Source organism: Mus musculus, chromosome X, assembly GCF_000001635.26.
Source record: "Mus musculus strain C57BL/6J chromosome X, GRCm38.p6 C57BL/6J".
Classification (NCBI taxonomy): Eukaryota; Metazoa; Chordata; class Mammalia; order Rodentia; family Muridae; genus Mus; species Mus musculus.
In genome coordinates, this window is record NC_000086.7 from 157,353,579 (window position 1) to 157,377,735 (window position 24,157).

Genomic DNA, 24,157 nt, shown 5'->3' on the forward strand with positions numbered 1-24,157 from the left:
CATGTGTATAGTGTATGTATGTAAGTCATGTATGTAAGTCAGAGAACAACTTTGGACACTGGTCCTCACCTTCTACCTTGTTTGAAGCAGAGTCTCCATTTTTGGCTGCTAATGCACTGAGTATACCAGGCTAGCTGGTCTGTGAGCTTCCCAGAATTCTCTTGTTTCCACCTCCCATCTCAAAGTAGAGGCACTAAGATTATAGACATGTACTCCTGGCCCTACATGGGTTCTGGGAATTCAATCGCATGTCCTCATGCTTGTACAGCAAGTGTTTAACTGACCAATTCATCAACCTAGCCCCTAGAAAGAAGCTTTTTGTTGTGAGTAGGAATTTGGACAAAGATATATGTGATGATCATCACTGTAAGGGGAGGCCTAATTCCTCAACCCTACCCTTCATCCTAACATATCACCTCCAGTTTACAGAACATAAAGCCAATAAACACTTGGACCTCAGAGTTTTTAGTAACTTCCATTATAAAAGATCACCAAGGTCTTCCACAAGCAAATGTCACCACATTAATTCTCTCTGGTCATGAGAATATTTAGGGGTTTAATATCTTGACTCTTCTAGAAAGCAGTCATTCTATAAACAAAGCTAACTATTTAGGATTTAGCATTCTCCAACAAATTAGTTTTCATTCCCCTCCCCCTTTTTGTTTCTAAGGTGATTTACTCAAAATATAGTACGTGGCATAGTGGCAATCATTAAAGTAATACCAAAAAAAGGAGGGGTGGGGGTGGGGGGAGGGTATGGGAGACTTTTGGGATAGCATTGGAAATGTAAATGAAGAAAATACCTAATTTAAAAAAAAAGGAATGTAAGACCAAACACCACAGGCTGTGATGGCACACACCTTTAATCCCAGAACTCAGGGAGACAGAGGCAGGTAAATTATCTGTGAATTCCAAGCCATCCTTATCTACCTAGCAAGTTCCAGGATAGCTGTGGCTACATACAAACACTTGTTTTAAACACACACACACACTCACACACACACACAAAAGAGGGCTGGAGAGATGGCTCAGAGGTTAAGAGCACTGACTGTTCTTCCAGAGGTCCTGAGTTCAATTCCCAGCAACCACATGGTGGCTCACAACCATCTGTAATGGGATTTGATGCCCTCTTCTTGTGTATCTGAAGACAGCTATAGTGTACTCATATACATAGAATAAATAAATAAATAAATCTTGTTTAAAAAATGAAAGAAATATAAAAGTAAAGAAAGATAGCTTCACAGTAGCACCAGCAGGGCAGCTTTCAAGTTTAAAGTGTGCCCTCTATAGTTTTCTACATCAAACTTCAGACTCCATGTTGGTAAATTTCTCTGAGCTCAAATTTTAAATTTTATCAGAGTCACTCTGAGTAGAGATAATGCAAAAAAAAAGAAAGAAAGAAAAGAAAAGAAAAGAAAGAAAAAAGAAAAAAAGAGTACGTTGGATTAAAGTTACCCTCCAGGACTAGGGGCATAGCTTAGCGGTAGTGTACATACTTAACATTTGTGAAGCCCTGCATTCAACCTCCAGCACCGCAAAAAAGGGGAAGAAACCCAACTTTTAGTGAAATCACTATTGAACATATGTCTTCTATTTAGGTCATAAAAGAATTTCTCTGTGAAAACAGGTTTCCTTGCTGGCATCCTCTGACCACAGTGGAGTAGCACATAGACACTGAATAGCTTAAACCAGATAAGTGGAAGAAATGAGGAGCTCTTAATTTTTGTCATGGTTCTTTTTACCTCCCAAAGAGAATGTATTTCTATTACCTTGGATACAAAGGGCAATGGCACAGATGGTTCCCATTGTTTTCAATTTATATTTTCATTCAGTATGTATTGTTTACAAAGTAAGGAAAAGTAAAGGGTATGGGGAAGAAAGAAAAAGGGTTGCAACTAAGACTTACCTCAGCTATCTTAATTTCCAGTCTAAGCACCGACTTCATGTCATGTTCAGCTCGAGAGCTATTAGCTCCTAAAAGCACAGCAGTGTCCACCATGAATTTGTAAAGGGCATCCCGATACTGTAAGTGATAAAGAAGCAAGTGTCCATGACAACAGCCTGGTAGGAAGGATGGTTTAGAGATACGGAAGAGCAGGAACAGTAGGTGGAAATGAGCTGTCTTCATTTTCACTTTGTACTCAGAGTATGAAACCAGCATTATGCAATGCCAGCCACCTACCTGCCACTTTGAGAGGAAAAATAAGAGTGATGAGTGCATGGGTACTATTTCTGTGACAGATAGAGTTTCCCAGGCATCAAACACCAAGCAAACTAGTTTTCCGGTAACTGGTGATATTATGGATAAAAGAAACATCTCCAAATGAGTCCAGAATAGAAAGGTTAAAGGTCAGGTGTCTCCTTCCTAGGCAGGTGATGCTTTAATAAAGTAATGGGAAAGAACTGTTTCTAAACACAGAGGGCCTGATCCATGAACACTAATGCGGAGTGTGATTTATTCACATCCAGCTCCATTTACCCAGCTTCACGCTAAAAAAATAAAAGATGATTACAGTGGTTGGAGTCCTGTGTCTTTTCAGCTTCAGTTTCCAGAGAGTACTCATCCCTGGCTCAGGGGGAAAGGGGGAAATGATAATAAGAAACCTAGCAACTATCAAATAGAGAGTTTCATCTCTAAGGTACACCTTGACCCTGCAAGCTATTCTTACTGTGTGGCAAGAATACCTTACCTTAAGACCTATATGTTTCTTGGTAGATAGCCAGCCTTTTAATAAATGAAATTCAGTCAGCAAGCCCTGCTAATAGTCTTAATTGCAGAGAATGTTTTGCCCTTCCCAAGTCTACTGAAAAAGTATTGCACTAGCTCAGTATACAAGGTGGCTTGCTAGGCAAGCTGGGCATATGATGGGGAAAGGCATACAAATGAAAAACCAAATAATGCTTGAGTCTGTTTATAAGCGTGTGCTCTAGTGATGAAGACAAACATAATAACTGTAACATGAAGCAAGCCAAAAAAAATGTCTCTTAATAAAGCCACTGTAGGCAAGAAATCCAAAGAACTACAGGATTTCAGCCTGGAAAATTTGGAGACATACCATTTGAGGGGTATGGGAACAGTAAGAGAAGGGTCCTTCTGCTAGAGAAGAACAAAATAGTTGAGTTGGGAGAGAGAGGCTGAAAGTAAGCAATGAAGAGGCCTTGAACTTCTTCAAAGGGATTTTGACTCTATCTGGAGAGCAAGACATACTGGGAGTGGTGGTGTGGGCACAGAACTTGCCAAGTGATGCTAACGGTCTTTTAAATTGACAGTGGTTACAACTAAATGTGAATGGCTGTAGTTAAGGCAAGAGTGGATGGATAGGGGTCAGGTGTTCAGAGGAAGAATTCCTTGTAAAGATAATATTATTTGGACTTGGGTGACTATTTATAGGGAGAGGAGATGATTTGAAGTCTGGTTCCTGAGATTACAGCAGAAGTAAAGATTCCGTAGTCTGGCAAAAAGTTGACTCAAGAAGGAAAACTTAGCAACCTCCTTTAATGAGTGTCCTCTGCCTGAAAGATGCCTAAGATGTGGACTAGTTTGAGAGCATTCCAAATATAGAGAGGTTATCAGCACAGAACCAGGAAACTGGGTGGGACATGTGAGACTTGGTTGAAGAATTAACATTTTCAACTTGGATCTTGTATCCCGGGTCCCTCAGAGGCCAGTCTGCATAGGAGAGCCTGTGGATTGCAGAAGCAACATAGCTTCTGGGACAGGCCCCATTGTAGGCCATCATCTTCAGCCAGGAAGCAGATCTGACCTCCTTCCCCATCAGAGGAGAGGTGGCCTGAAGAGAGTACTCTCGGGAGTACTCTCAGGAGACTCGGGAGAGAGTTGGACTCCCAGGAGTGCTGACAGAGGTTAACAGAATCACAGGAGGAACAAGCTCCAGCCAGAGACCCCTATAACAACTAACGCCAGAGATTACCAGATAGTGAAAGGCAAATGTAAGAATGTTACTAACAGAAACCAAGACAGCTCACCATCATCAGAACCCAGCACTCCCACCTCAGCCAGTCCTGGATACCCCAACACACCCAAAAAGCAAGATTTAGATTTAAAATCGTATCTCATGATGATGGTAGAGGATTTTAAGAAGGAAATTAATAATTCACATAAATAAAGGAGAACACTGCTAAAGAGGGAGAAGGCCTTAAAGAAGAAGCACAAAAATCCGGTAAAGAAGTACAGGAAAATACTGCTAAACAACTAGAAGCCCTTAAAGAAGAAACACAAAAATCCCTTAAATAATTACAGGAAAACACAACCAAACAGGTGAGGGAATTGAACAAAACCATCCAAGACCTAAAAAAGGAAATAGAAACAATAAAGAAAACCCAAAGTGAGACAACTCTGGAGATAGAAACCCTAGGAAAGAAATCAGGAGCCATAGATGCGAGCATTAGCAACAGAATACAAGAGATGGAAGAGAGAATCTCAGGTGCAGAAGATTCCATAGAGAACATGGACACAACAATCAAAGAAAATTCAAAATGCAAAAAGATCCTAACTCAAAACATCCAGGAAATCCAGTACACAATGAGAAGACCAAACCTATGGATAATAGGAGTTGATGAGAATGAAGATTTTCAACTTAAAAGGGCCAGCAAATTTCTTCAACAAAATTATAGAAGAAAACTTTCCTAACCTAAAGAAAAAGATGCCCATGAACATACAAAAAGCCTACAGAACTCCAAATAGACTGGACCAGAAAAGAAATTCCTCCCGACACATAATAATCAGAACAACAAACGCACTAAATAAAGACAAAATATTAAAAGCAGTAAGGGAAAAAGGTCAAGTAACATATAAAGACAGAGCTATTAGAATTACACCAGACTTCTCACCAGAGACTATGAAAGCTAGAATATCCTGGACAGATGTTATACAGACCCTTAGAGAACACAAATGCCAGCCCAGGCTACTATACCCAGCAAAACCCTCAATTACCATAGATGGAAAAACCAAAGTTTTCCATAACGAAACCAAATTCACACAATATCTTTGCACAAATCCAACCCTTCAAAGGATAATAAAGGGGAAACACCAACACAAGGACGAAAACTATACCCTATAAAAACAAGAAAGTAATCCTTCAACAAACCTAAAAGAAGACAGCAACAAGACCAGAATCACAACTTTAACAACAAAAATAACAGGAAGCAACAATTACTTTTCTTTAATATCTCTTAATATCAATGGACTAAATTCCCCAATAAAAAGACATAGACTAACAGACTGGCTACACAAACAGGACCCAACATTCTGCTGCTTAGAGGAAACCCATCTCAGGGAAAATGACAGACACTACCTCAGAGTGAAAGGCTGGAAAACAATTTTCCAAGCAAATGGTCCGAAGAAACAAGCTGGAGTAGCGAATCTAATATCGAATAAAATTGACTTCCAACCCATAGTTATCAAAAAAAAAAAAAAAAAACTAGGAGGGGCACTTCATACTCATCAAAGGTAAAATCTATCAAGATGAACTCTCAATCCTGAATATCTATGGTCCAAATGCAAGGGTAGCCACATTCATTAAAGTAACTTTAGTAAAGATCAAAGCACATATTGCACCTCACACAATAATAGTGGGAGACTTCAACACCCCACTTTCATCAATGGGCAGATCCTGGAAACAGAAACTAAACAAAGACACATGGAAACTAACAGAAGTGATGAAACAAATGGATTTAACAGATATCTACAGAACATTTTATCCAAAAACAAAAGGATATACCTTCTTCTCAGAAACACATGGTACCTCCTCCAAAATTGACCATATAATTGGTCACAAAACATGCCTAAACAGATACAAAAATATTGAAATTATCCCATGCATCCTATCAGATCACCATGGACTAAGGCTGATCTTCAATAACAACATAAATAATAGAAAGCCAACATTCACATGGAAACTGAACAACACTCTACTCAATGATACTTTGGTCAAGGAAGAAATTAAAGACTTTTTAGAGTTTAATGAAAATGAAGCCACAACATACCCAAACATATGGGACACAATGAAGGCAGTCCTAAGAGGAAAACTCATAGCCCTGCATGCCTCCAAAAGGAAACTAGAGAGAGCATACACTAGCAGCCTGACAGCACACCTAGAAGCTCTAGAACTAAAGGAAGCAAATTCACCTAAGAGGAGTAGATAGCAGGAAATAATCAAACTTAGGGCTGAAATCAACCAAGTGGAAACAAATAGAACTGTTCAAAGAATCAAACAAACCAGGACCTGGTCCTTTGAGAAAATCAACAAGATAGATAAACCCTTAGCCAGACTCACTAGAGGGTACAGGGACAGTATACTAATTAACAAAATCAGAAATGAAAAAGGAGACATAACAACAGATCCTCAGGAAATCCAAAGCATCATCAGATCCTACTACAAAAGGCTAAACTCAAGAAAACTGGAAAACCTGGATGAAATGGACAACTTCCTAGACAGATAGCAGGTACCAAAGCTAAATCGGGATCAGGTTAATGATCTAAACAGTCCCATTTCCCCTAAAGAAATAGAAGCAGTCATTAATAGTCTCGCAACCAAAAAAAGCCCAGGACCAGATGGGTTTAGTGCAGAGTTCTATCAGACCTTCAAAGAAGACCTAATTCCGACTCTACTCAAACTATTCCACAAAATAGAAACAGAAGGTACTCTACCCAATTCATTCTATGAAGCTACAATTACTCTGATACCTAAACCACACAAAGACCCAACAAAGAAAGACAACTTCAGACCAATTTCCCTTATGAATATCGATACAAAACTACTCAATAAAATCCTCACAAACCGAATCCAAGAACACATCAAGATGATCATCCATCATGACCAAGTAGGCTTCATTCTAGGAATGTAGGGATGGTTTAATATACGGAAATCCATCAACATAATCCACTATATAAACAAACTCAAAGACAAAAACCACATGATCATATCATTAGGTGCTGAGAAAGCATTTGAAAAAATCCAACATCCCTTCATGATAAAAGTCATGGAAAGATCAGGAATTCAAAACACATACTTACACATAATAAAAGCAATCTACAGCAAACCAGTAGCCAACATCAAAGTAAATGGAGAGAAACTTGAAACAATCCCACTAAAATCAGGGACTAGACAAGGCTGACAACTTTCTCCCTACCTATTCAGTATAGTAACTGAAGTCCTAGCCAGAGCAATTAGACAACAAAAGGGGATACAAATTGGAAAGGAAGAAGTCAAATTGTCACTTTTTGCAGATGATATGATAGTATATATAAGTGACCCTAAAAATTCCACCAGAGAACTCCTAAACCTGATAAACAGCTTCAGTGCAGTAGCTGGATATAAAAATAACTCAACCAAATCAATGGTCTTTCTCTACACAAAGGATAAACAGACTTAGAAAAAAATTAGGGAAACAACACCCTTCACAATAGTCACAAATAATATAAAATATCTTGGTGTGACCCTAACTAAGGAAGTGAATGACCTGTATGATAAGAACTTCAAGTCTCTGAAGAAAGAAATTGAAGAATATCTCAGAAGATGGAAAGATCTCTCATGCTCATGGATTGGCAGGATTAATATAGTCAAAATGGCTATCCTACCGAAAGCAATCTACATATTCAATGCAATCCCCATCAAAATTCCAACTCAATTCTTCACTGACTTAGAAAGTGCAATTTCCAAATTCATCTGGAATAACAACAAACCAAGGATAGCAAAAACTCTTCTCAAGGATAAAAGAACCTCTGGTAGAATCACCATGCCTGACCTAAAGCTGTACTACAGAGCAATTGTGATAAAAACTGCATGGTACTGGTACAGCGACAGACAGGTAGATCAATAGAATAGAATTGAAGACCCAGAAATGATCCCACACACCTATGGTCACTTGATATTTGACAAGGGAGCTAAAACCATCCATTGGAAAAAAGACAGCATTTTCAACAAATGGTGCTGGCACAACTGGCAGTTATCATGTAGAAGAATGCGAATTGATCCATTCTTATCTCCCTTTACAAAGCTCAAGTCTAAGTGGATCAAAGAACTCCACATAAAACCAGAGACATTGAAATTTATAGAGGAGAAAGTGGGGAAAAGCCTCGAAGATATGGGCACAGGGGAAAAATTCCTGAATAGAACAGCAATGGCTTGTCCTGTAAGATTGAGAATCAACAAATGGGACCTCATAAAATTGCAAAGCTTCTGTAGAGCAAAAGCTACTGTCCATAAGACAAAAGGGCCACCAACAGATTGGGAAAGGATTTTTACCAATCCTAAATCTGATAGGGGACTAATATCCAATATGTACAAAGAACTCAAAAAGCTAGACTCCAGAGAACCAAATAAACCTATCAAAAAATGGGAAACAGATCTAAACAGAGAATTCTTAACTGAGAAAACTCGAGTGGCTGAGAAGCACCTGAAAAAATGTTCAACATCCTTAATCACCAGGGAAATGCAAATCAAAACAACCCTGGGATTCCACCTCACACCAGTCAGAATGGCTAAGATCAAAAATTCAGGTGACAGCAGATGCTGGCGTAGATGTGGAGAAAGAGGAACACTCCTCCATTGTTGGTGGGATTGCAGGCTTGTACAACCACTCTGGAAATCAGTCTGGCGGTTCCTCAGAAAATTGGACATAGTATTATTGGAAGATCCAGCAATTCCTTTCCTGGGCATATACTCAGAAGAAGTTTCAACTAGTACTAAGAACACATACTCCACTATGTTCTTAGCAGCCTTATTTATAATAGCCAGAAGCTGGAAAGAACCCAGATGTTCCTCAACAGAGGAATGGATTCAGAAAATGTGGTACATTTACACAATGGAGTACTACTAAGCAACTAAAAACAATGAATTTATGAAATTCTTGGGCAAATGGATGTATCTGGAGGATATCATCCTGGGTGAGGTAACACAATCACAAAAGAACACACGTGATATGCACTCACTGATAAGTGGATATTATCCAGAAACTTAGAATACCCAAGATACAATTTGTAAAACACAAGAAAATCAAGAAGAAGGAAGACCAACACATGGATACTTCATTCCTCCTTAAAATAGGGAACAAAATACCCATGGAAGGAGTTACAAAGTTTGGAGCTGAGACCAAAGGATGGACCGTCCAGAGACTGCCCCAACTGGGGATCCATCCCATAAACAGCCACCAAAGGCAGACACTAATGCATATGCCAACAAGATTTTGCTGACAGGACCCTGATATAGCTGTCTCCTGCGAGGCTCTGCCAGTGCCTGAAAAATACAGAAGTGGATGCTCACAGTCAGCTATTGGATGGATCACAGGGCTCCCAATGGAGGAGCTAGAGAAAGTACCCGAGGAGCTAAAGGGATCTGCAGCCCTATAGGTGGAACAACAATATGAACTAACCAATACCCCGGAGCTCTTGACTCTAGCTGCATATGTAGCAGAAGATGGCCTAGTCAGCCATCACTGGAAAGAGAGGCCGCTTGGTCTTGCAAACTTTATATGCCCCAGTACAGGGGAATGCCAGGGCCAAGAAGTGGGAGTGGGTGGGTAGGGAAGCAGGGGAGGGGGGGGGTAAAGGGGACTTTCGGGATAACATTTAAAATGTAAATGAAGAAAATATCTAATAAAAAATTGTAAAACAAACAAACAAACATTTTCAATGTGAATTCAAATTGTCAAAATGTACTCTCCCTGTCCAGTGTCCAGGACACTACCCTGTTTCCAAGCTAAGTCTAGGATTCTAAGCTGATCAATCCTTTCTGTTTCTCGTTACCCAACGTTAACCCAGAGCACACGTTAAAAATAGAGTGCCAGCCTCCCTCTTGCCTGATCAATCAGAATCACCATGGGAAAGCCATGTTAGTTAGATATTTCCAAGGTGAGGATTTAAACCTGTCCATCTTTGAGTGTTCTTCAGTTTGGCAAATGGTAGTGAATGATTTGCACTCCTGAGGACTGACTGTTAGTTCATATCTTGGTTATGTCATTTGAATATGCTATCTCCTCATCTAAGTGATGAGAGGGCACTAAACAGACACTTTATACAACCTTCATGTTCCTGTTCTACCAGACTGGAAGTAGAATTGTCTGCCTAAATCAGTGGTTCTCAACCTTCCCAATACTAAGACCCCTTAATTCAGTCAGTTCCTCACATTGTAATGACCCTCAATCATAAAATTATTTCATTGCAACTTCATAACTGTAATCTTGCTACTGTTATGAATCATAGGGTAAATATCTGATATTCAGAGCATCTGCTATTCGAAATTTTTAAAAAAAGGGTCATGACCCACAGTTTGAAAACTACTGGCCTTCGGTAGGTGAGGATTTACCTAATCTGGCAGAGACTATATATGCCAGGGTAGGGGAATACCCAGGAGGAGGGCCACCCTCTTAGAGGAGAAGAGGAAGGGTAGAGGGACTCTGTGAGGGACCAGGACCAGGAGTGGGAGCTGCATTTGTGATGTTAATAAATAAATAAATAAATAAATAAATAAATAAATAAATAAATAAATAAATAAATTATAGCCCCAACAGAGAGAGAACACACTACTGGCCTAAACACAAGGTCTCTGCTTCCTGCACTGGGAATGTGCTCAGTGAAGTTATGATGCTTATTTCCAGGGGGGAAAAAGCAGGCATTTTAAAGCAATTGATGTACCAAACAGTAGCCAGACAAGACATGTACTGGAACATGAGTAAAACTTACAGATTTGGCTTCAGTAGTGTTATCCAGGAAGTCTTCCCTTACAGCCAGAGAGAGTGTTGCTTGGTCCAGCTGTTAAAACAAAACCATAAAGCATGGTATTGACATTTTAAATTCTTATGGACCATGTTAACAAGGGTCACGGACTCATTGGCAGACCAGCCATATTTTGAGTTATTGTCGCTATCCCAAGAAATAAGTTCACTCCATTCAGAACAGCACACAAATAGGCATTTTGAGGGACCTAACATATCAGAGACCTGCTTCCTTCTTTTCCGATTTGTGCTTTCTGATTTTGAGATTTTTGCCAACACTGAATAGTCCTAAGGCTACTTGAGTTGGAATAGATATCAGAGATTATCTGGCAAAAGCCATAGAATTGATTTTTCTAAGGTCGCATGACTGGACAGAGCTCATAGTTTGATAACCACCTTCTGTTATCAAACCGACTAATCATATCATGTAGTGCTTTGGAATGCCCATCTGGTTGAACCAGATGCATTAGACTTTCTACCTCCCTATCTCAAAATAATGTATTTTTTAACTCAAAAAGAATTAACTGATATTTTTGGATAACCTTTGTAACTTTTAGAACCTTCTGTGCAAAGTTAAGGATAGGTGATAGAAACACAAATAAGAATCAGATTTTTTTTTTGTCTCATCAGTCTGCAACTTTATTCTTTGTACAGTTTGGGTGAAGTAAGAGCAAAGGCTTTCACTCACTCCCACCCTCATTCCAGGAATTTTGAGAAAGAACTCCCAAGATTGCAAGGATTCCCATGGCACTGAGCACAAGCTGCACTACATTTGTTTTCCAAAATGAAGTTAGAGACCCCGTAAAGGATGGCCTTAGAAGTGACTTGGGTGAAAGGCTCTGATCCTGCCTCGCACCAGCCTGGGAATGGGAAGGAAGGTTCCCCACTTGCCACAGGAAAAAAATCAGATTTTAATCTCGAGTATTTTCATCATTTTCACATGTAAAATCTATACAAAATTATAGTTTTCCCTGAAAATTCCCTTCACATGCAGCAAAGTCTATAAAAAGCTAAGTTATGGTGGTACTGTTATAAAATTTAAGGCACTATTAGTGTTGTTTTTGTGAGGAAGGTGCATTCAAGACATCCGTGTAGCCTGTGTGTATTGCTAACCCACCTAAAACAACAAAGTCACAAGCCATCTTGGCTTCATCCTACTGCAATTACCAAACTGCAATTGTTTCCTCCAAAAACTAAGTAAGCCAGAATCATAAAACAAAATATGTTGATTAAGATACTTTGGCCTTAGCCTCGAATACCCAGGGGACCCTCCACTGACTCAGAGGAGAAATGAGGGATGAAGGAAGGATTGTGGGAAGTTGTGATGGGGGGGAAGGGTTAGTGAACTGGATGTAAAATGAATAAGTAAAAAAAAAGTTAAATTTAATTTAAAAAAAAGATGCTTTGGCTTTCAGTTAAATTTGGATCATTTAGTGACTCTTGTGAGCTTCAGTCTCAGAGGACAGGAAAATATATAAATAATATCAAGTAACTCACAGCTTCCTCTAATGAAATGAGGTTAAACCCATGGAAAGTGAAAGTTTGGATAATTCAAGTGAGGTTACCAGACCTCTTATAAACCTTCAGATTGTTATGGTTTCTAGCGATTATTTTAAATATACTACTAATGGATTGAATAAGGTCAAGCAACTAAATTTTGTTAGAAACACACAAACTTCTGAAGCAAAGTCTTTCTCAAGAAACCCATACAAGTACATGGTATTTTCTTGGTTTTTAAAGTCCTTGCATTCACAATTTCTATGAATGTTTCCATTACAAAAGAAAAGAAAAATTTCCATTCCAGCACTTGAGAGGTACATGGACTGGCAGTTCAGACCAGTCTGAGCTACAGGGTGGGTGACAGAGTGTTTTTTAAAACATAGTCTGGGCTATGTTGTTTCTTTTTAAGTGATTTTACGAAATCAGATACATTGAACTGAAGATACGATTTTTGCCTAATTACAACTGATATGCCAATATCAATTAGAATAAACTATGTTAAGTGAGAAAGTAATAATACAAAGAGAAGCATCTGAAAATTATCCTATAGGAAAGCAAAAACAAGAATTAGAGAAAGTCCATTTCTAAGAGAATCTCTGATTAACATGATGAATTTTGTTGGAAGCCACTGTTGACCAGTATCTACCACAGGAACTTACAAAATTCAAGTGATCCAAACCAAATAGCAAAAATGACAAGTAAATGATAACTTAATCTCCCTTGCCTGCAGATAAAATGAGACTCAAGAGAGATGAGCGAACACATACACAGGATGAAAGGGAACTCTCAGAGCTAAACTGAAAGCCTCAAGGTTCTTGACACCAAAGCCAACTGTTGTCATCACACAAGTGATTTTCAGTCCTGCCTCCAGAAGGTCAAGAAATTAAATGAACAGCAATAGACAATTTCTCTTCCAATCCTATTGTGAGCAAACTCCAGTTGCATCTCAGGACTCTTCTGGACCTATGACCAGGGCCCCAGGAACAGAAAGAAGAAGTAAAGAACATCTCCACCTGTCCCCACTGAGCCATCGATGACCACTACTGCATCCAGCTGTACACAAAGGAACATTTCTTCTCTCCTTTCTTCAACAAATATTTACAAATGTTGTTGTCATGTTCATTAGGTTTCACACAGATCTCAGAACAAAATGGTTCCTGCCGTATCTAGCCACAATTTCATGGCTACGGAAGCTGTAGCTCTCTGTTGTTCTGGGGAGGATGTTAATTCAGATGTGTGAACATTCACTCATGTAGTTTGGTACAAACAAGGATAAAAAAGCCCATGTGAGCTCCACTCAAATGCCAAGCAGTGCTTAAACACTTCAGTTTAGAACAAGCTGCCATCTTGGCAAAAGAAAGCAATAATAAGTACACAAGTGCCTCCTCACATTTGGAAAGGATTCTATTATTGACAGTGTTTCTAGGACCAGTGTAATTGAATTCTAAGTGTGCAAGGCAAGCTGTTTCCATGGTCTTCTGTTTCTCTTCTCTCTCTCTAAATTGACATTAAAGGTGGACATGAACTAGTTTTAACGGTTTTGTTTTTTTGTTTCTGTAATTTTGGCACAATGTCTTTAGTGATGGTGTGTTACTCCTAACTGGTATCAGGAGGCATACAATATATGTTTTCCTCATTTCTAGTAATGCTACCACTGATAGTTGAGTTCTAGTGACATCTTTGCATGAATTTCCCAAATGTTCACCTGATCATTTTAGTAGCTACTGATAGTTCCTAAATCCATTGGCTCTTTAATGATTTAAGTAGTGTTTATCTAACCCTTTATTTCTCTTGATTTTTTTAATTTTAATTATGTATATGTGGGATGGAGAGATATCTCAGTGGTTAATAGCACATAGTGTTTGCTTTTTCAGAAGACCTAAATTCAATTCAGTTTGCAGGATCAAAACCACCTACAACTCGAGCTCCAGGGAATCTGAGGCCTCTGTATCTGCACTCACCTCCTCCTCCTCCTCCTCCTCCTCCTCCTCCTCCTCCTCCTCCTCCTCCTCCTCCTCCTTCTTCTTCCTCTCTCTCTCTCTTTCTCTCTCTCTCTCTTTTTCTCTCTCTCTCCCCTTCCCTCCCTCTCCCCACTCACACAATTAAAATACCAAAGATAATATTTTTTAACTATGAGCATAGTTATGTAATTGTATATGTGTGTAGGTAGGCATCCAAGAGTACAAACATACAGAAACCAGAGAGAGGCAGAGAAAGCGAGAGAACTTCAAATCCCATAAACCTCAAGTTGTTGGTGCTGAGAAATAAACTATTCTTCTGCAAGAATAGTATGTTCTCTTTGCTAAGCATCTCTCAAGTTTGTCTCCTGAATTTTCAAGCAGTGGCTCTCCTATAAATTGAGAATTTTGTCTCATTGGTTATTCACTTACCATGAAATCAATCAAATCCAAAATCTGGGGGAAATATAGAGGAAAAATAATCCAGTTTCGATGGTGAATAAATGTGGTTTTAAAAAACAGAGAAGGTGGTGAGTGCTGTAGTTTAAATCAGACTTTAAAAGTGCAGATGTGGTTGATTCTTAATTTTAGCCTCAATCAAAATGCATCTGTTTCTGGTTGGAGTTTATTAAGGACACACTTAAAGGCCTGAGGATATAACTTGATAGAAGAACACTTGTTTAGCATGCATAAGGTCTTAGATTCTATTTCCACCCGTACAAAAGGAAAGTTTGATATAATCAGTAAAACTGAAACTGAATGTATATTAGATGTTAAGTATGAAATAATAACTACATCACTTTTGTTCTGGTAAGAGGCCTTCACATTAGCTCAGCAATGAAATGCATTGCAAAGATATATTTTAGATATGCTATAAAACGCCCAAGCCTCTGAAAAGGGAAAGTTTAGATAAGGCGGAAAGAGCACAATGTTGAGAGTATTGAAGTTGGGTTCATAAATACATAGGAGCTTATTGTTCTGTTTGATGTTAGCTGCTAGTTTATGATAAAATATGAAAAAAAATAGGTCAACTACTTGGCTCAGTCCAAAAATGGGTGAAAAATAAAATAGTTACCATTTGCAATGATGTATCATTGAGTGAATCAAAATCATCTATCACTTCCCAGAGGGTGTAAATTGCATTTGAAAGACAATCTCTTTCTTACTTTAAAACACCACCTTAAGCGCTTGGAAGAACATCATAATAGTTCTGCAATTGAGAATAATAGGCTTAAAATCTGGCTTTAAAAATGTGGGTACTCTAGACACATAGAACAGAGGCTGACTGGATTGCAACCATCATTGTGTCTTACATAATAGCATTACAAAATGGCTCAATACCATGTTGCTACTTCATCATCCAACACAGACACACAGCCGTCTCTGCAACTAAAACTTTCCTTCTGAGTGAGAATTCTTTCAGCAAGCAAAGATTTCTTAACAGCTATCACTGTCTACACTAGAGGTCAGGAATCTATAGTCTTCAGGCCAGCTTGTCACATTGTTATCCCCATTCATCATCTAAAGCTGATTTCCCAGGTACAATGTCAATGCTCAATAGCTGAAATAGAGACCAGATGGCTAGCAAAACCTCAAATATGTACCATCTGTTCCTTTATAGAAAACACATTGCCCACCTCTTGCTTAACTCAAAAGAGAATTTCCATGGTTTTGATTTTGGAAAGTTGGCTTATGTTGGATGAGGAAATATACTCTAATGGTTTTATAGTCCTACAGTTTTAATATTGATATATCATTAATATGTCCTGCTTTGATGAAGGGCAGATTAGGGTAGAAATCAATGTTCAGTGGCATCATTATTATTCTTCTATGGAAGAAGAAAAACACAGCAGGGTGAACACAGAAAATTACTGGGGAAATGTTATTTGAATGCCTACAACCCTCTTTCATTGATGAATATTTTGTGGTCTGTAATTTTCTGACAGCCTCCTAATTTTCCTAACGTGATCCACCTCGGGGCACATCCACCCGATCCCTGCCTTTCTGCTCATTCTCCCAGTAGGAAATGTGCTTAGAATAAATTCTGCTTTACCTTTTGAAAGGGAGGAGGACAGATGCAGATTGAACTTGACAATGGGGATGTAGGCGTGCACTCAACTTGTTTCTGAAAGGGGAACAAGGGATCTGGCATGTGTTCTCTCTCCCTTCTGTCAGAGGAACAAGGAGGTGAGGGAAAGAGCAGAGTTCAGAAAGTCTTCTAGCATCACAGAAGACCCTCTCCCAACTTGGAGACGGCATCTGGGAGTGAGAGCATGGATCGCTTGAAACCCACTCACAGGCTTCCTGAAAGGCTGACAGTTTTCTGCTAATGATCTACATTCTGCAAATCTTGGAACAGGGCATAATTCTGGAGCCTAAAACTCTGCTGACTTTTTACCTCGTCATTTCATTAGGCCAGCGTGAGTTGCTTTCTCTAGGAAACTGGGGATGTAGCACCATTAGCAGAGTGGTATCCTAGCATTCATAAGGTTGTAGTCTCCAACACCATAAAAACATGGTACAGTGATACAATCCTGTAATCTCAGTACTCAGGAGGTAAAGACAAGGGGACAGATAGTTCAAAGTCATCTTCGGATACACAGCAAGTTTGAGACCATTCCAGGATACTTTATACATATGTATGTATGTATGTGTGTATGTATGTATGTATGCATGCATGCACATACATGTGTGACATCCTAAATAGCTAATCTTAGAATTAACAAACAGCCCTGGGTATACCTTCAAGATATGTTCATTGGATGCCTTGTCATCAGGGGACACATACAAACGGATGAACACAGAATTGCTGTATTGACCGCGGAACGTTGCCAGTGTTTGCAGTAGACTGAATTTTCTCTCTGACCAAACCCCTTCAGGACCAATATTAGCTTCAAGCACTGGCCAGCGGAAAGGTGAATGCCTCAAGATGTGGAGCAGTGGCTTGGCATCTGCTTTTTCAATTGCTTCTGGAAGAGTAGATACAAAGAGCAAGTTAGAATTGTAAACTAGAAGCCAGCTGTGATGACCCATGCCTCTAATCCTTGCATTTGGGAGGTAGAGGCTGGGAGGATTGGAAATTCTAGGCCACTCTCAACTTCATGGTGACTTCTCAAAGGCAACCTGGCTCCATGAGACCCTAACTCAAAACAATGACAAAAATAAATTCCAAACTCGTTCACCAAGCTAGAATGCAAATTTATCTTCTCCAGAGAAAAGACCCATAAAGCCCTCCACTTGAAAGTTCAGCTGTTAGGGAGAGGGTGAGAGAAGGAGAATGGACTGAGAATAACTCCAGGAACAGAACTACCTGTCGCACACTTCAGTGGACCTGATGGATGTTCTCGATAATGAAGATGGGCTTAGTGACAATGAATGAAATTAAGCAGGCAGTTCTCATTATTGGCACCAAGCACTAACCTTAACTAAACAACATGGTTCAGTTAAGACAAGGATGTCCCAGTGGATTGGTGTTTCTAGCATACCAAACAATATCCCCAAATCCTAAATCAATTAACAAAAAATTTTAGAAGCACTGGCTTCAACTCTGCAACGACCTCGAGAGACCAACTTGAGGCCTTTGTCTCCCAATAAGCATGCTAGTTACATGACAAAGCAGCCTACCATGCCTGGAAATCTAAATGTCACTAGGTCCCAGTATTTTCTATGGAATATAATTCTCATATGTGCATGCCATCTTGGGCTTTTTCTTTGGCCAGAACAGTCTTGGATATGGATTCAGATTTCTGTACTTGATATAATGGGATTTTCCCTGCTGCCCTATCCAAATTTCTTATATGGTAACTGATACCTAATAACCCAGGATTGGAAATAAGGTTATTTTCTTGTGGCTTGATTGATGGCACAGCTATTAAGAGCACAGGGTGTCCTTGCAGAGGACCTAAGTTCAGTTCTCTATACACTCAGGTTGGGCAGTACACAATATCATGTAACTCCAGTCCCAAGGGCTCTATACTGACTGGTTTCGTGTATCAACTTGACACAAGCTGGAGTTATCCAGAGAAAGGAGCCTCCCTTGAGAAAATGTCTCCATGAAATACAACGGTAAGACATTTTCTCAATTAGTGATCAAGGGGGAAAGGCCCCTTGTGGGTGGGACCATCTCTGGGATGGTAATCTTGGTTCTATAAGAGAGCAGGCTGAGCAAGCCAGGGGCAGCAAGCCAGTAAAGAACATCCCTCCATGGCCTCTGCATCAGCTCCTGCTTCCTGACCTGCTTGAGTTCCAGTCATGACTTCCTTTGGTGAGCAACAGCAATGTGGAAAGTGTAAGATGAATAAACCCTATCCTCCCCAACTTGTTTCTTGGTCATGAGGTTTGTGCAGGAATAGAAACCCTGACTAAGACAGGCTCCTACAATCTTATCTGACCTCCACAGCACACCAGTACTCAGACACTCATGTCCATGTACCCACACACATGTAACCTAATTAGAAACATAATATAACAAAATCAAAATGTCTTTACAAAATTTTCTTCACTACAACAGCCACATATCAGTTTTTTAAAAATCTCATCAGATTCCTGTGTTTGAGAATTTCTATTGCCCAAACAACACCTTTAAACAGTAATAGAATTTTAGTCCTCTCTTCCTTAACAATACCATTAAACATTAATAGGATTCTGAAGTCTAAGGCTCATAAATATTTTATTTACTTTTCTTCCTTACTCACTCTCATTCATGCAGGATGAGTAGAGGATTTTGGCTTTCTGTACGGCTTCAGTGTCCCGCCTTCGGCTGACTGATTTCTCCAGAAGTGCTAAGAAGGTGGAAACAGGATTCATTAGCATCCATCCATATATGATGTCAAATTGAAGGTCAGCCTCCAGAAAATTAAATGCAAAGACAGACAGCTCTGGAAAATACAAGGTGTGCAGGCAGCAGGAGAGATTCCAAACTGCTTGAGATCCAAATAAAAACAATAAATACTCTCTTATCCAAGGTTCACCTAACTCAAGAGAAACCCAAGGTTCAACTTCCATCTGAGACTAGACTTTCTACAGGGGTTAATTTCTTCCACCACCTACACAAAAAGGAAGCAGACTTCATTTATTAAAGAACCAAAAATAACTGGATTCAGTCTGTTGTTTCTGGACCAAGTAATACTCTCAATGGAAGTAATTTCACCAGGGTCAAATTTCTTTAGATTTTCTTTTTTCATAACTCAGCCTCTCAGGGAGGTCACCCGGAAAAGAATTTCCCATTACAAGTTTTATTTGGTGTTGCATAAACATGTCATGGACATTAAAAAACAAGTCGTTGCAATAGGAAATAAAGAAGCAAGGTTGGAAAGCCTACCCAAATTGTCTGAAAATGTGCCCACTTATACATGCAACGTTCTGAATATTGAATTAAAGCCATGAAAAACAACAACAAAACAAAAACAAAAACAAAAAGAAACGTTTGCCAGACCTTCTTAGAAATTTATTTTCTATTTATAAAATCACTAATAAGAATGTTAAAAAAAAATGGTTGTTATCACTCTTCTTTCAAATAAGGAAAGAAGAAAACCAGAACTCAGTGGAAACAAACTTCTTCTAAGGAAAAAAAAATGAAGGGAAGGAGATGAAAGAAAGGGAGAGGAGGAAGGAAGGAGGGACAGAGGGAAGGAGGGAAGGAGGGATGGAGGGACGGAGGGAAGAAGGGAAGGAGGGACGGAGGGAAGGAGGGACGGAGGGAAGGAGGGACAGAGGGACGGAGGGAAGGAGGGACGGAGGGAAGGAGGGAAGGAGGGAAGGAGGGAAGGAGGGAAGGAGGGAAGGAGGGAAGGAGGGACGGAGGGAAGGAGGGAAGGAGGGAAGGAGGGACGGAGGGAAAGAGGGAAGGAGGGATGGAGGGAAGGAGGGAAGGAGGGACGGAGGGAAGGAGGGAAGGAGGGGCAGAGGAAGAATTCACTTTGAATTGGCCAGTATCAATTTACCAACCTGAAGCCAAGTTGGTGGATCCCTATGGTGACTGTAGCCCCTTTGGCAAGGCCTATTTCCACAAGGTAAAACTGCTGCTATCAGGAAACCCACTTGACAGCCTCCACAATCACAGTGGAATAGATAGATGTTCCTTTAGCTCTCTGAAGAGCTTCAAGGCAAAATGTTTAATGCTAATCAATTTGATAAATAATTACATATTCTCAGAACTGACTTCTAAACTACAAGTTTAGAAAACACTGAAACCCAAAGCTCTTGTTCAGTTTATTTTTTCTTTAAGATTTGTTTTATTTTTATTATGTGACTGTGTGTCTGTGTCTGTGTTATGTGCTTGTTTGCAAGTACCAACAAAGGCCAGAAGAGGGCGCTACATCCTCTGGAGCTCGAGTTACAGGCTCTTGTGAGCTGTCCAAAGTAAGTGCCGGGAACTGGTCTTTGACTTTTATTTCTATAAACACATGTACATCAAGCAAGCCAATGGCACTACATAGATTCTAACAAACTAAACAGTGGTTTGATACAAACATTTTTAAAATACATGTTTGGTATTTCTTAGAGAACCTGATCCAGAAATAAAGGAGGTTTGTTTTTGTTTTTGTTTTTCAATCAACAACATTCTCAAACCATTTCCACACATGCTTCCACTCAGGTCATCTTACATGCCTTTCTGCTGCATCATGTATGCAGATTACAGTCACTAGGCTGTTGGAAAGACACATTTGGAAGGGAGCAATTCAAATTTCATTTTGAGTTCTGATGATATTCCAATGTTATAAACATTCTGCAGGCTGCACAAATGAGTGCCTGAGGGATCAAGAAACAAGCCACGGGAGCAAAAAGAAGCACAGGTCTTTAATATTTACCTGTTTGTGTTTCCAATGCATATTATAGATCACAGGAAAAAGAGGAAACATATATGTTGAACAGATCAATCCTAAAATTCTAACCATGCACAAAACATCAATAATTTACACTGTTCAAGATTCTGGTTTCTGTGCTAGAATGTGGCATTTCAAAGACTATCTTGCTAATGGTCTGTTCTTTGTCATATCCTCTCCCTGCTCCTCTCCCCTTTCTCTCTGTAGCAAAGCAGGCAGGGAAGCATTGCTGTGCAAATCGGGACATGGCAATCAGCTCTTGACAGCACATTCTTTGTCTCTGCATGTGTGTTTGTGAGAAAAGAAATAAGACCAAGCCTGAAGAGTCATTAGTAAGCAGAAAATAATACCCACCTGTCACAGGCAATTACTCAAGTTATTAAAATGTCTTCAAAAATGGGGAGGACTCATAGATCACCCATACAGGACTTTCCCTGCATAGTCAGTGTTGCTAGATTTTCAATCTTTCCTCCTCTATGGAAAGGCTGGAAGGAGCTGAGGAGGAGAGCAATCCCATAGGAAGACCAGCAGTCTCAACTAACCTGGATTCCAGAGATCTCTCAGACACTGAACCACCAACCAACCAGGCAGCATACACGAGCTGGTCTGAGGCCCCTGACACATATACTGCCTGGTCTGGCCTCAATGAGAGAAGACACACCTAACCCCTGAGAGACTTGAGGCCCCAGGGAGTGGAGAGGGCTGGAGGCCTGGAGGGAGGAGGGACATCCTCTTGGAGACAGTGCGGGGGGGGGGGGGGAGGGAATAAGATGAGGAACTGTTGGAGGGTGGACCAGGAGAGAAGTAAAGACTGAACTGTAAAAATAAATAAATAAATAAATAAATAAATAAATAAATAAATAAAAGTAGTTTTTAAAAGAAAGAAAGCATTAATTCATAAAAATTGTTTACCAGACTACCTCAAACTTCAAAATTGGCTGGAGAAATTCTTTCCCTCAAAGCATCTTAAAATTGCATATAGTAGAGCTAGGCATGGTGCTATAAGCCTTCAATCCCAGTACTCAAGAAGCTAGTGGATCTCTGTGAATTTGGGGCCAGCATGGCCCACAGAGCCAGTTCCAGGACAGCCAGGGACTACTACACAGAGAAATCCTGTCTCTGGAAGAAAACAAAACAAAACAAAAACAAAAACAAAAAATGACATAGAGTAAATAGCTTTCTCCTCACTAAGCTCAGGTAAAACCAGTTTTAAAAATAAAGCAGCTAGGCCGGACAGCGGCGGCGCACGCCTTTAATCCCAGCACTTGGGAGGCAGAGGCAGGCGGATTTCTGAGTTCAAGGCTAGCCTGGTCTACAAAGTGAGTTCCAGGACAGTCAGGGCTATACAGAGAAACCCTGTCTCAAAACAACAACAACAACAACAAAAAGTAAGGCAGCTAGATATGGTAGCTCATCCTTGCCATTCCAGCCCTAGAAAGGCTGAGGCAAAAGGAGTTCTATGAATTTCAAGCCAGTTTCAACTAAAGAGTGAGATGTGCCCCAGAAAAGAACAAAGAAAGAGTGAAAGAAAACATGGCAAGAAGGTGGACTTCCAAACCACTCAGACATGAGCTCCAGTTTCAATTTGCCATCACCTCCTAGCTAGAATGGCGGAAGTTATATAATCTCTCAATGTTTGGGCTTTTTCATCTGCACTACAAATTTGGTTTACTATATAGCCCCTGGGATTTCATGATGACTTTGAAACTTTAATGTATTGAAAATTTCTCACCCAGAGCCTAGGCACTTGATAAAATAAGGGTGGCTGGGCTGTGGGTGTGGCTCAATTGGTACACTTGCCTAGCATGAAAAGAAGCCTTGGGCTTGGTACCATCACTGAATAAATGGGCTATGGTGGCACATGCCTGTTGTTCCAGCACTCACGCAGTGGATGATAGGAAGATGGAAACTTCAAGGTCATCCACAGGTGCATAACAAGCAATCTGAGATACATGAGAGCCTATCTCCCAAACAAAGCAAGACAAACAAACAAACAAAAAAGGTGGTAGCTTATTCTACATGACAGACCAAGTTAATCATATACAAAATTGGATTGTTATCAGCCTACTCAGTGTTTCCCCGATAACTGCTTCTACTCTCTTCCTCCTGTTTCAGGTGTGGATAGCTATCAAGATACTCCCACTCTATGCATTGGATTCTTGCCCAAAAGACCCCACTCTAGCCACTTTGTGGACCTCTGAAATTTTCTATGCTTCCTCTGCTTCCATAACACAGGTAATGCTAGATGATGAGACCTATCTTGTAGTCAGTGGGAATCTCAAGGCTGTTTTGCTTATGTTCTTCATCCTGAATAGCAAGGCTTTAAAAAAAATAGACATCTTCGATCAAAGTATAATATGCATTTCACAGAAAAAAAAAATGCCCAGATCATAGTTTGAAATAATTCCACAAAGTTAACATACAGAAATCAGCAAAATCATTACCAAAATCCCAGAAGCCCCAAGGTCCCTCCCTTCTTATTACTTCCTCCAATCGAAATTATTGTTTTTGGTTTGATCTGTGTGTTTGGTATTGTGACCTTTCACTGAACCTTGTATATACTGAGCAAATACTCTACTGCTGAGCCTTACCTCCAGTGTTTAATCAAGTCTGCCTAACACACTTGCATAGATTACCTTTCCTTTTGATTTACAGAAGATCCTCAAGTAGCCTTCACATCTTTTTGAAGATTTCCATTATGAAATCTTCTCTCATGCCATAGTTCTTGTTTCCTTACTGGTAACTTGTGATGAACTAAAATTCTGAATTTTAATGTAGTTCAGTTGGCCCATTTCTCCCTCTATGATTATTATTATTTGTTATTTTTAATCAACCTCCAAATCATGACAATGGTCTGTATTCTCATCTAGTATCTTTATTGCTTCACATTTAAATCCATGGTCCATCTAGAATTTCATCCTGCTCGTGGTGTGGAACACCAAAATTGGCCTTACCAGGGATGAATCATGAGAAGAGTTTAATAAGTAAGATAGATTGGCCATTTCATTATAAATTATATCACCAAATGCATTTTGGCATGAAAAAAATTGGCATTGACACTCTTGGAATGGACCCAGCTTAGCTCTTTCTCACTGACCCTCTCAGCCCTTCCTTCTAGCCCATCTCTATTCCTTTATATCA

General features: G+C 39.8%; 1 protein-coding gene across 1 annotated transcript in view; it reads right to left on the minus strand.

Moving 5' to 3' along the window:
• Phex (phosphate regulating endopeptidase homolog, X-linked) overlaps positions 1 to 24,157 on the minus strand; it is a 253,212-nt gene that overhangs the window by 191,504 nt on the left and 37,551 nt on the right. Inside the window, exons 4-7 of the mRNA NM_011077.2 lie at positions 18,887 to 18,973; positions 16,935 to 17,161; positions 10,703 to 10,771; positions 1,907 to 2,023 (exon numbers count right to left, since the gene is read on the minus strand). Coding sequence (NP_035207.1) covers positions 1,907 to 2,023; positions 10,703 to 10,771; positions 16,935 to 17,161; positions 18,887 to 18,973 — 500 coding nt within the window. The remainder of the gene's footprint in view (positions 1 to 1,906; positions 2,024 to 10,702; positions 10,772 to 16,934; positions 17,162 to 18,886; positions 18,974 to 24,157) is intronic.